The sequence below is a fragment of the Balaenoptera physalus genome, assembly GCF_965194825.1.
Source record: "Balaenoptera physalus genome assembly, chromosome: 4".
NCBI classification, from domain to species: Eukaryota; Metazoa; Chordata; class Mammalia; order Artiodactyla; family Balaenopteridae; genus Balaenoptera; species Balaenoptera physalus.
The window spans coordinates 134,459,980-134,473,196 of record NC_138891.1 but is presented as its reverse complement, the minus strand read 5'-3'; the positions used below and the strand labels follow the sequence as shown (position 1 = coordinate 134,473,196).

The 13,217-nt window shown below is 38.6% G+C and overlaps 1 protein-coding gene across 16 annotated transcripts in view; it reads left to right on the top strand.

The window, feature by feature from the left end:
- SYNJ1 (synaptojanin 1) overlaps positions 1–11,331 on the top strand; it is a 90,897-nt gene extending 79,566 nt beyond the window's left edge. For 13 of the 16 annotated variants that reach the window (XM_082459743.1, XM_082459739.1, XM_082459747.1 and 10 more), the window contains 4 exons: positions 102–172; positions 1,856–1,964; positions 2,229–2,446; positions 8,336–11,331. In XM_082459743.1, coding sequence (XP_082315869.1) covers positions 102–172; positions 1,856–1,964; positions 2,229–2,446; positions 8,336–9,133 — 1,196 coding nt within the window. In that variant the 3' untranslated portion in view covers positions 9,134–11,331. Of the gene's footprint in view, positions 1–101; positions 173–1,855; positions 1,965–2,228; positions 2,447–5,848; positions 5,876–8,335 lie in introns of those variants that run through there. The other 3 variants (XM_082459746.1, XM_082459744.1, XM_082459745.1) reach the window with 3 other exon arrangements.
- Positions 11,332–13,217: the final 1,886 nt, after the last annotated feature.

Here is a 13,217-nt window from a genome sequence, read left to right as displayed (position 1 = left end):
AAACTGGACTGTGAATAGACACTTGGGGTATAAGTACATGGTTTCTTGTTTCTTTCTTTTTTAAAAAAACTGAAATATATGGTGTGATGTCTTTGTTCCAGGACGCAACCAGCCTTCACCTCAAACAGGACTCACAGGCCCAGGACCTGCTGGATACGGTACAGCCAGACCGGTAGGCAGCACCTCGCCTGGGAGCCAGGAGGTCTAGGTTCTAGGTCCCAATTTGCTGCTAATGAAATGTGTTATCTTGAAGAAATCATGGGGCCCGTTAAGGCCCCAGTTTCCTCAACTCTAAAATGGGGAATTGCACTTGACGCTCTCCAGGGTACCTTTCAACACTAAGAGTATTTTAACATCCTCTTCAAAAGTAACTAAACATACTTCCTTATTTGAATAAAAGTGATACAATTAAGTAATTACAGTCGCTACATAAATATCTTAGAATCTGTATATGAGGAAGTGATGTTTGGGGACAACTTTTTATATTATCTGAGTAATTCTTCAATCAGAAGGATTTTAAAACTAGATTTCAGAAAACCCATTTATGAGAGTCGGTCAACTAAAACTGGTCCTAAGGGGGTTAAAGGCAGGAGAGCAGATGGCATTGCAGGGCTTTTCCCTGTGTTGTGAATCTGTGGTTTTCTGCGTGTTTATCAGTGTTCTCTTATACACAGAATTATCCTCTTACTCACCCAAGTGAAAATTTTCTCTGGGATAGAACAGGTAACTTAAAGGAAAAAAGAAAGAAAGAAAGAAAGAAAGAAAACAGAAACCAGGATCAGTCTAGTGGAGGCTGTTGCGAGGCCTCCAGCTGAAGAGTAAGAAGTGGGAACTGTTACTGTAACTGGAAATTGAGAAACTTCCGCTAATGAAACTACTTGTAATTTCTAAGAAATCCTCAGAAGATTTATAAGATAGAAATACTTCGTTCTTTCTCTTGTAGCTTTCTATTTAACATCCAACCTAAAGGCCTTTTTCTATATATAATATCACACTCCAAAGTAAAATGTCTGTGGAATATACCTAAAGATAGCCATTACCCACTCTCCTTTTTTCCAAAGAAGGGGAAATTGCTATCCATCGATTCTACCACTTCCCACAAAGTACTTTCTTTATTTAATACTGTAAGAATAGGGAAGGAAAGTCAGAATTTTGTGAGATAACATTCATAACTTTTGCTTAAAATAAGGAGTATTGGGGGCTTAAAGTCTTCAGCAAACGTGTGAAAATAGAAAAGACATTTTTCACCAGTGTGTCTTCCAGTGTATTTATTTTAGCATATCGAGTAAGCCACTCAAGAGGTTTTACATTTGTGTTTAAAAAAAAAGACCTCGGCATGGTTTTTCATAAGCCGCTTAGTTACACAGTGTATGTCCCTCTCCACGTCCTCATGACCTGTAAGACCATCCCCGTCGCCCATTAAGGCAGCATTGCACGGGATGAAGAGCACGGCCCTGCAGCCGGTCAGACCTGAGTCTGGCTCCTGGCTCTACTTTCTAGCTCTGTGGCTTTGGGAAAGTTGTATACATTTCTTCATCTTCATTTATAATAGAGATGACAAAAGAATACCTACCTCTGAGGGCCATGTGGACAACGAAATGGAAATGCCTACACAGTGCTTAATTAACACAGCGCCTGGCACATAGTAAATAGTGGAAAATAAAAAGGAAGATCTTAAAAAAAAAAAAAAAAAAGGAAGATCTTTAAAACTTATGACGATGTGGCTATAAATAGAGAGCCATTAAAATGACAAGAGGCTGAGGAAATGAGATGAGATGCAAAAGCAAATATTTTCACCAAATCTTATCTGTTGAAAATAAGTAAATATCTCAACGGTTACATTTCCCATTTTTAGATTATTCCACCCCGTGCCGGAGTGATCAGCGCCCCCCAGAGCCATGCTCGGGTGTCTGCTGGGAGACTGACTCCTGAAAGCCAAAGCAAACCGTCAGAAGTACTGAAAGGTAGGCCCTGTATTAGAAACAGCAGTGCCGTTCTGTATTCTTTCCCTTTTTCCTTTTCTTTTTTTTTCCTTTCTGCAGCGTCTCGCTTTTTACAGCTTACTCACATTGGGATAGCCTCCTGTCTTTCCTCATGCCACAAGAAATGAGGCTGCTTGGGGCCAGGGCTGGGCGGGACAGGGACTAGAATCTCGTTCACTTCACTAAAGGAAGGATAAAAAGTGGTTTTCTAGAAAACACCTAACATCTGGAAGTGACTTTTTTTAGGGCCAGCTCTTCTTCCTGAACCACTGAAGCCTCAGGCCGCCCCTCCTGTGCAGCCTTCTCTGGCCCCGCCGGTTCAGCAGATGCGGGAGCCTCGTGTCCCGGTGGCCACACCTATGCCTCAGTCTGCCCCGCAGCCCAGCCTCGAAGCCGTCCCGCAGCCGCCCCCTCGGAGCAGGTCGTCCCACAGCTTGCCTTCTGAACCTTCAGTGCAGCCGCAGGTAAGTCCTGCCAGCCGGCGGAAGATCATCTGGACGCTTCTGTGAGGGTTTTGGCTTATTTTCTGTTTTGTTTTGTTTTTCTGTTTTTCTTTTTTTATTGAGGTATATTTGATGCCTTTGGTATAGTCTTTGAACATACTTATTTTAATTATTAGCTTAAGAGATAAAACAAATATGAGATTCACTTTTAAAAAATGTTTGTCTTTTGGTAGTAATCGCATGTTCAGATATGACTTCAACAGGCGAATGTCATTGGATATCTCAAACCAGTCACACAACAGATGCATGGTTTGGCTGTTTGAGGTTTGGGGTGTTTGGCTGTTTGAGGTTTGGGGTTTTTGTCTGTTTGTCTAACCTGTGGCCTGGATCAAGGGTTCTCAGAGAGTGACCCTAGATTAGGGATCTTCAAGGAATTCCAAGCAGCTCCCAGGCTGTTTTATCTTGTTAATGTTTAAAGTGTTGGTGACTTTCTGGTTTTTTTATGCATAATTTACTTTGGATAGTTAATGAATTAGGATGGACAATAATAATTTATTTTCTTATTGCTCACAGTTAATAAATTAGTTTTGGCTTTTACTTCCTGGAGAGAGAGGCAGTCAGATCAGTCCTGACCATTGGCAGTAGAGTTAATTTCCCGTAATCCTCTTATTCCTCCTGATGCCACACAGCTAGCTCTTTTCTGTGGTGGAGCCGGCACTGGGCTTCCTCAGGGATCTCTAACAGTTTCAGACACTATTGGATCAGTTTAGAAGTTTTGGGCATGCAGCAGCAGGCTTATTCACCAAAGTAAAAACCATCAAAATAATGTTATCTCATGACTGTCACACAGAAAACAGTGCCATTGCACTGTTGAGGATGCTGAAGATGTATAATAATTGTAGAAATCCTTCCAACGATAAATATCCATTATTTTCTCTCTGCCAATCGGCTTTTAGTGCATCATGAATTTTTCTTCTCATTTCCTTGTGAGGTGTACTATTGTATTTTTTTTTTTAATGTAATTGGAGGGCAAGAAACTTTCAAAGTAGCTGTATCTTAGAGCTTTGTATTACTGTTTTAGGACAGAAAGTGATCATGAATTTCATAGTAAAAGTGAACCCTGATTCCTAAAACTCTATAAATGTTTTCAGTATTGAAAGTAGGTATGGTACTCTGAACAACTTCAGAAAGAACACACTTCAAGTAAGATTGCAGTTCTCAGTAGAAAGTCATCTTATGACACAGAAATACTACAGGATGAATAGTCCAAAGACTGCCATATATCATTTTCTTAGGTCATTTTTCAACTTGTTTTGCTTTCTGATTTTCATTGGAATGGGTGTGGTAATTTGGTGACAGACAGCAAGCCCATGCTTTGTGTGTGGCTCAGTAGATTGTGTTCTTGACTCTTGTATTCTGTTCATCAAAACTATGAAAGGTGTTTGTTTTAAACCTTCTTTTTGCCTCAGTCACTGATACCAAATTCCTCTGCACATTATATACACAGACACACTTTTCTTTTGGGGGAGTGGGGTCTTGTTCATGTGTAGACTGTCTTTGTGAAGGATCACAAAGTGGTTAGTTTCCTCCTTGGAGCTTAGAACGCTGAGGGGCTGGAAAGAAAGGGAAGTATTTTACCTTTTGTGCCTTTTGAACTTTGAACCATAAGAATAATACCTATTCAAAAAATAATAGACATTTAAAATTTTAAAAATCTTCTGCAGTGGCTATAAGTTGAAAAGGATGAGATAGTAAAATATGACATTTGATATTTTGGTAATAATATGAAATAGTCTTAGAATTGAACACTTAGTAATTTTTACAAGTCTTTATCAATTCTGCCAAAAATCTACAAGGTATTTAAAACATAAAAACACACATGACCCAGCTTTACTTTTTATTACTATTTAAGTGTCCTTTGATTCTATAATTCCATATAGAAAAGATTCTTCTAATTCATATGATTATACAACACGTTATATATCCTTTACAAAATGTGAAAATGCCTCACCTATCTGACTTCCAACATCTTAGTCATCTGATTATCAGCTAAAAACCAGAAGTCAGGACTCCAGTGAGAAGTAAAATAATAGCATCATGGCTATACTATTAACGTGATAGCTGACAGTGAGGGAAGAGACCAAATAGAAGATCTCAGCATTCTGGATCAATTGAATACCATCCCTGTGTATCTTAGTATAAACCCATTCCTATTTCCTATCCTGTGCCAAAGCTGATACATCAAGATCATCAGGAAAGCATTAAATTCAGGAGTCTCATGTTTCGTAGGCAGGAAACTGTAGTAATACTTAATATATTTTAGAATGGTGTCTCTCTAAATTGTCAAAGTGAGTTTTGGTATTTTAAAATAAGGTGAGCTTTAAATATTGGGGAAGATTTGCTCAAACTGTTCCTTGAGAATACTGTAATTTTTAAAAGTACTTCTATATTATGAAAAGATTATGATTTCATTTTTAAACAACAAAAAGAGGATCCAGTTTCTTACCTTGTTGTACCTTCCAGCTCATAAATTATGAAGTGAATTAATGCTAGTATCACCCTTCAGAAAACCTGAGTAATATAGAACAAGCCTGGATCCTGACCATTTGTTAAATACCATTTTTCACTTTTTTGCCAAGTGATGCCATTTTGTACATTTTCTCTAATGATGATAAACCCACAGACTATCTTAAGGCTGTGTCCTACTCTTCTTGGGCTGCCATAACAAAATACCATAAACTGGGTGGCTCAGACAGTAGAAATCTGTTTTCTCACAGTTCTGGAGGCTGGAAGTCCGAGATCAAGACGCCACCGTGGTTTGGGTTCTGGGCTGTTTTCCTAGCTTGCAGACAGCTGCCTTCTTGCTGTGTGCTCACATGGCCTTTCCTCGGTGCTTGCACGAGGAGAAAAAGGGCAAGCCCTCTGGTGTGTCTCCGCCTAAGGGTGCTAATTCCATCGTGAGGGCCCCACTCCCATGACCTCATCTAACGCCAGTTACCTCCCAAAGGCCCCATCTCCAAAGACCATCACTTTGCGGGTTAGGGCTTTCAACATATGAATTTGGGGTGGGGGGGGCGACACAAACATTTCATCTGTAACAGGCTGCTGAAAATATTTTAGAGCTTCCAAACCCTATTTGGAATATTATTTTTGGAATAGCCACTTTGAACTAGTTAGTAATCAACCTCAGACAAAATTAAAGTTTGAATACTAATTCAACAATACATTTTTCATTCAAAATGACAGAAGAAATTGGGATTGTCTCTTGATCTTATGCTATGACCTGCAAATAGCACTGCTCTTGGATTTTGTATATAATATAGAAATAAAAGAATTTTGAAGGCTGAATTGTTAGGGTTGTTGGTTGGTCTCCGATTGTCCTCCTAACTCTTTCCTTTGATGTCTGTGTTCCCTTTCTCAAAGCAGGAGCAACCATCAGGGTAACAGGTATTGGATTATTTCTCAATCTTATATGTGCTTTTCATCTGTCTTAGCACATTAGATGTATGAATCTTTTGCTTCATACATCTAAATTTTCACTCATTTTAAAAACCACCTGTCCACATTAATAAATTCTATTATCATACCATAAAACCTGCTTTTTTTCTTAGTATTTTGAATTTTTAGGAACCATTTTAGTTCTTGCTAATGCTTTCCCATTTTTTTTGCTTTGTTTTTTACAAAAATTAACAAGACTAAGAAGTTTAACTTCAAGAAGGTAAGCTTTAGGTATATAGAAGTGTATTTGGCAAAACCAAATTGGTTCTTGGTTTTAACAATGGCATAATTACATAAATACAAAATTCAATTTTTTTTCTTAGATTTCTTTTGGGAAATTTGAAAAAATAATTTTAGTAGCACGATTCTTTTTCGTAAGGAAGAATTGATGATTTACAAAGATGAAAGTTAACATAGCAGGATTGTTTAAGGGCCTTTCCAACACCCTTCTCTGTAAAAATACCATCATCATTAATGTCAAGTCATCACAAATCCTGCTTAGATATATATAAATTAATTCTAATGTAATGAATGATGGTGTGGCTCTCATTATAATTTCAAGTCTGATTGGGCAAAATGATCCTGTTCCTATCAAATTACCCTTTAACTTATTTTGAAAGAAAAAATTTTAATATATGAAAATAAAAATATTTAAATGTATAGCATTTATTTGGCAAGGGCCTGCTATTCTAAGCTGTGCAAAGCATAAACTTCTTACCTATAATGTCTATGTCGTGGACTCTTTTATCTACCATGGGAGAATTGGGGCCCAGGCCCAATCAAGTACTTCTGTTTTGTTATATGAACCATAAATAATCCAGACATTATTGGTAATGTAGAGCTAATTGTAATTTTATGATGTCTGTAATAAATTTGTCTCTCAAGTACTTTAATACACTTAGAATACAGTTTAGAATCTGTGACATGTTTACTCTTCAATTTTGTACAAATTTATTGCCACATTAAGTTTAAAGAAAAACATATTTGTTTAGTCAATTGTAAAGTATGTTCTAGATCAGCTGAATAAAACAGATACTAGAGAGTGATTCATTTATGAAGTTATCCACACTGTTTCCTTTTGCAAATGAACAGCCTTCCCTATTCTTAAGCACCAAGTTACTGTTTCATAAGATGCAGTTACATTTTATTGGGACTGCTGCTCTTTTTTTCAACATATTTCATGAATGTTTAGTTACTTGCTTTAACAACGATCTAAATTCATTTTGGGTCGTGCTCTGTTTTGTTACATTGCAAGTCTTGAGCTAAAAGTCTCCCTCCCCTGTCCTTTTCAACCCAAAGGTTTGTTTTCTTACCTTTAATTTGGCATAAGTATCCAAGTCATCTACCTAGTTTTAATAATTATGTAGGTTTTTAAAAATTATTAGAATGAAGTTCCTGATGAGCCAACTTTCTCATAAGGCCAGGCCCCCAGTTCTGTTTCCAGTAGGGAAGGTTGGCCGTGCTCAGTCCCACAGCCGTGCTCCGCTCCAGCCGGCTTCTTTGTGAAGTAGGCACACAGGGCAGATTTTTCATGACTGTGAAGTAATTCCGACCCCTCCTCCTGCCAGTAACAGTTCACAGCCAACTCTGTCACGTAGAGAGGACTGTGCACCCCCTGGGCACAGGTTCATTTTAGTTTAAGAATTAATATACCAAATAGAAAATGGGACTCCCCCCTCCACCCCGTTTTAAACAATCATTGCATTTGATTGTTAACAAACGTATCTGTTTTGGAACATTTTTACAAGATGAAGGAAGGTCAGTTAAGGAATATTGTCACGTTATTCACAGAGTTTATCCTGCAAAGGAGAACTTACATTAAAAAGCAAAGAATGCCTTGGAAATTTATTTATCCAAGTAGAAAAGGAAAAGATGTGTTGTCTTCAGCTGAGGAATACAAATATACTAATAAAATTAATTTTCATCCATAAAGTTGAATTTCCATATTTAAATCTCAATGAAAATATATTTAAAAGAACAGTGAAACCACATCATCATCATAGATGGGTGCGGGAAGTTTATTTATAGAGATTTCGCATAAGTTCTAAAGATGGATTTCTTCAGTTTGTGTGAACATCTGATAGAACTGGGCATGAGCAAAACTCATCTGCTAATTCTGTACAGTTCTCCATCTTACCGTATCAATACTTGCATGGATAAGATAAGCTCTGTTTAATAAAAGGACTTATTTATTTAGTAGGGAGTTTTTAAAAAATAATATTTTAGCTGTGTTATCTTACTTAAACCACCGGAGTAACAAGCCACACAAAGCTGCTTTTTATTTTCTAAATTTGTATACTTCCCCACCCCCACCCCCAAAATGAAGAATAATTGAGACAGGAAGAATAGGGGGTATTCAAAGTAAATATATTGCTTTTTGGTTGATTATTCAGTGCTCTCTCTCTTCTCCAGGTAAAAACAAACGGAGTCTCCGCCATCAGTCTGGACTTGCCATTAAAGACTGACCCATTTGAAGACCTGTCATTGAACCTGCTTGCTGTATCAAAGGCTCAGCCATCTGTTCAAACCCCAGACCCAAAGGGGTTGATTTCATTGCCTTCTGCAACCCCAAGTAACATGAATACTTTGAGTTCTGTAAGCTGCATGCCGACAATGCCTCCAATTCCAGCCCGGAGTAAATCCCAGGAAAACACGCGATGTTCTCCAAACCCATTCACTGAGAGCTCAAGCAGCACAAATCCTTTCACCGACAGGACTGCCGCTCCCAGAAACCCCTTTAGAGCTGAATCTCAAGCATCAGAGGCCACTTCGTGGTTCTCCAAAGAAGAGCCCGTTGCTCAGAGTCCTGTCCCTTCTCCGAAGCCTCCTGGACAGAACAGCCACAAGCCTTCATCTTCACTGGGTGGCTTTGAGGACAGTTTTGATCCACAGGGCCCACCTACATTAAAAAGCAGCAACCCAAAAGGATGGGTAACCTTCGAGGAAGAAGAGGACTTTGGTGTGACAGGAAAGTCAAGGTCCACTTGTCCAGACCTACTGGGTGATCAGCCGAGTTCGTCTTCTGGCTCCAAGGTGACCTTTAGTGATGACTGGAATAGAGGTACCAGTGTCTCTTTCTGTGTGTTGCCAGCAAGAAGACCACCTCCGCCTCCTGCCCCTCTGCTCCCACCTGGCACCACCCCTCCAGCAGACCCTTTCACAGCCTTGGCCTCTAAGGCATCACCCACGCTAGACTTTACAGAAAGATAATGTTCTACAGTAGAAAGCAGTTGTTTTTTTAATTTTGGCAGGGTAGAGCCAAAAGAATTGGGCATTCGTTATTCATTATGTGCAATAAGTAATTGTTAAGTGCACTGATGTTGTCATGAAATACCACTATTTAATGTGTACAAAGTTGGAATATGTGTATATTGGAAATAAGGAAAAATCTTTCCCATTATTAACTGGAATTTTGGTGTGTTTCTGTTTGGATAAATACGAGAGAGTAGAAGCCATAAAAAGTGCTCGAAACTACTTTAGAAAATAGTCCTTATTCAGAAATTCTTTGTCAGTGTCCTTTACAGAATCTCAAAAAGCCCAAACAACTTCTAGTTGACGTTACTGCCAGCCCCTTTTGTACTTGTTAAAAATTGGTATTTATAAGTATTTACCAAAGATCTGTCAAACTTATACTGAAACAGAATTTAGAAAGACATTGCTTAAAGAAAAAAAAAATGTGTATACACACACACACAAATATATACACTTACATATTTGTAAAACACATAATTTAAATTCTAAATCAGACCAAATTTTTACCTAAAAATTAGAACATAGTTCTTCTTTCAGTATTTCATTATCTAAAGGATGGCTGAAAATGAAATCTGGACATTTCATTACTTTTCTTTCTAAAACTAGAATGATCTCACTAGGGAACCATTATCGACCACCGTCCCACACCCACCCCCGTCTGACACGCACACCGCGCACACCCTTGTTACTTGCCACTCTAGCAGGTCCACCGGCTTTTCCGGGGGAGGAGCTTCTTGCAGCCGGAAGCGGCGTAGTGTGTGGTTACAGTCGGTCACGTGGGCAGACACCCTCGGCCCTTTCAAAAAAGCACACTGGCCCAGAAAGTCGGGAAAGCACGTGCCACCGAGCTCAGTGAAAAGCGTTAGAGCTCAACGTACACGAAGTCGTCCGCTGCCCACGGCCCTCGCGCGCTTCTCTTGCCGCCTCCGCTCTGGAAGTGGTGAGCGGCCGCAGGCGCCGCCCGGGGGGAACTGGGATCTACTCCTTGTGTGTTCTCTCCCTCTCACGAACTACACGACACATCTGTGATGCTGCTTTACGTGTGTAGAGGCTACACCTCAAATTAGCTGTGGATTTCGTCTCCTGCACTGCCAATATGCAGCTGATCCTGCTTTAATTTTATGAAGACGTACACAGAATGTATACAGAATGTAGTATTTTGATACCATTGAGTAATCCTAATCAGAAAACTTGAGCAATAGTTGTTTTGTTGTCAGTTTAAGATTACTTTTACCCATTATATTAACGTTCCTTTTATACAAAGAGTTGTATATATCGACCTAAATTCCGTTGTCCGCATTTAACCTTTAAAGATGTGCATTAGTGGAATATCAGAAAAAAAAGAGTTCCTGGCTAAGAATACGTAAAATGTAAAAGCACAGCAAACTGCATCGCACTTAACCGCATAAAGCAAATCTGTTAGGAAAAAAGCACTTTTCTAAATACTCAAATGTTATCAGAATACTATGTTTATAAAAGTAACCCTGTCTCTACTAACAGCCAGGATTTGCTGTTAGAAATAACTCGTGAGTTTTATATTGCGCTTTTTGGGGGGGGTTCTAATCATTTCAGCAGTAGTATATTTTAAACAGCAGTATTACTATAAGCAGTGTGCTTCAAAATGTGAATTAACTTGTTGAATCTGTGGCTTTAACATCTATGTGATTAGTATATATAGTATTCAATATTTGCTCTCCATTAGCAAAATAATTCATTATGAACTTCACTAGTGCAGATTGCAGTTCTGTGAGCAATGTTTCCTATTGAATATAAACTACTGTCTAAAATATACATATCATCTAGCAGCTCAGCCTTTATCAGGAAATTCTACTTGGCAAGTTGCTGAAAAAGGGCACAAAGTTATGGAAGTTAAAGGTATGCTGCAAATAACTAGCCACCATTCTGTGTATTATTAAAATATTTACCAGTTCTGTTAAAAGCAGAGCAGAAACTAGACACTAAGGATCTCTTTGTGAATTCTTCGTTCTCTATAGTCGATTGCTGTTTATATGTAAGAATTTTATTGCTTATGTGGCATACAGTATTTATAACTATATACTTTATAGAAGTACAGTATTAAAGTCAGTGGTATGTAAACACTCTGTACATATCCTGTGAAATGTGCTCTCATATGAAATAAATATACCTGTCTTTACCACATTGACTACTTTGCTCAAAAGGGAGGAATTTTTCTCAGCCATTTTCCTTGAACTTTATATATACGGGTTTGGTGACATTTGGGGATTAATTCTTGTTGTATAATTGGGTATTTTAATTCAAGATCTTATTTTCATCCATTTCACTTCTCTATGTAATATTTCGGCTAAAAGTAAGAAGAATGCTATTCTGAGATTACTAATCATCATTAAGAAGCCATGCACTTACTCTGCAAGAGAGGCCCTCATGCAAAATCTTGTTGGCTCGAAAATAACACGTGAAGCCTGGATGATGATTTTCTAACCCAGAGCGAGAGAAACAGCCTGGGGGGTCAGGGGGAGGCGCAGAAGGGAAACAGGCGCACGAGGAGCCAGGCAAAAGAAGAGACTGCCTTAAAAGACCCAAAGTAAGAGACCGAGGCTAGTAGTTCCTGTGAGTATTGCCTTTTTACAGATTGCCATTTAAAACAATAACCTTGATTCTTAAATAGTTCAGTTATGTTCATTAACCTCTGATTAAGAAGTTACAGATACAGAATAATAGGCTTTGTAAAAACTTTTTATTTTAAGGTAAATTTGTATGCAGTTATAAGAAATAATACAGAGAGATCCCAGTTTCCCAAAACTGGGAAACTACCTTTTACCCAGTTTCCTTCAGTGGCAACATTTTGCAAAACTATAGTACAATACTACAACCAGGACATTCACATTGACACAAGACCTTCCCATCACCACAAAGATCCTTCATGTTGCCCTTTTCCCGCTTCCCTCCCATCCCATGCCCCTCACCTGTGTCCTTAACTTCTGGCAACCACTAACCTATTCTCCATTTCTACAGTTTTGCTACTTCAAGAGTGTTAGGGAAATGGAATCATGTGGAACCGTTTGGGATTGACTTTTTTACTCAGCATAATTCTCCGGAGATTCATCTGGATTGCATGTACCAATAGTTTGTTCCTTTTAATTGCTGTGTATCAATAGTATTCCATGGTATGGATGTACCACAGTTAGGTTAACCATTTCCCCACCCACTGAAGGACATCTGGGTTGTTCCAGTTTGGGGCTATTATAAATGAAGCTGCTATGAACATTCATCTCAGGTTTTTATGTGCACAGAAGTTTTCATTTCTCTGGGATAAATGCCCAGGAGTGTAATTGCTGGGTCGTAGGGTGGTTGCATGCTTGGATTTTTTTAAACTGCCAAATTGTCTTCCAGAATGACTGTACCATTTAACATTCCCATCAGCAATTTATGAGTGATCCAGTTTTTCCACATCCGTGCCTGCATTTGCTGTTGTTACTATTTTTTACTTTAGCCATTTTGGTGGTAAATATTTCACTGTGGCTTTGTGTTTCCCTAATAGCTAATGGTAGTGAACATATTTTCATGTGATATTTGCCATCTAACATCTTCCTTAGTGAAATATCTATTTGTGTCTTTTGTGCATTTTCTAAATAGATTGCTTTTTTTACTATCGTGTTTTGAGGGTTCTTTTTGTACGCTAGATACTCCACCTCTGTTGGATATGTGGTTTGCAAATACATCTCCCTGTCTGTAGCTTATCTTTTCAGCCTCTCCACATAATCCATAGCCAGATCCTGAGCCCCGCAGGTCCACATTTACAGCATGAGTGATTGACACAGGAAAACCAAACTCACAAACTCATGTATAAATCAAAATGCCAATTTATTAATGTTAGAAAAGTAAGTCTGACCACATCAAGATTTAGCGAACATGTGGAAATATGGGAACTCATACACTGTTGATGAGAGGGCAAACTGGAACATCAGTTCTAGAGAGCAATTTAGCAACATCCAGTAAAGTTCATATATTCTATCACAACCAATTAGACTTGGAGAGAAACTCTAGGACATGTGGAACGGGA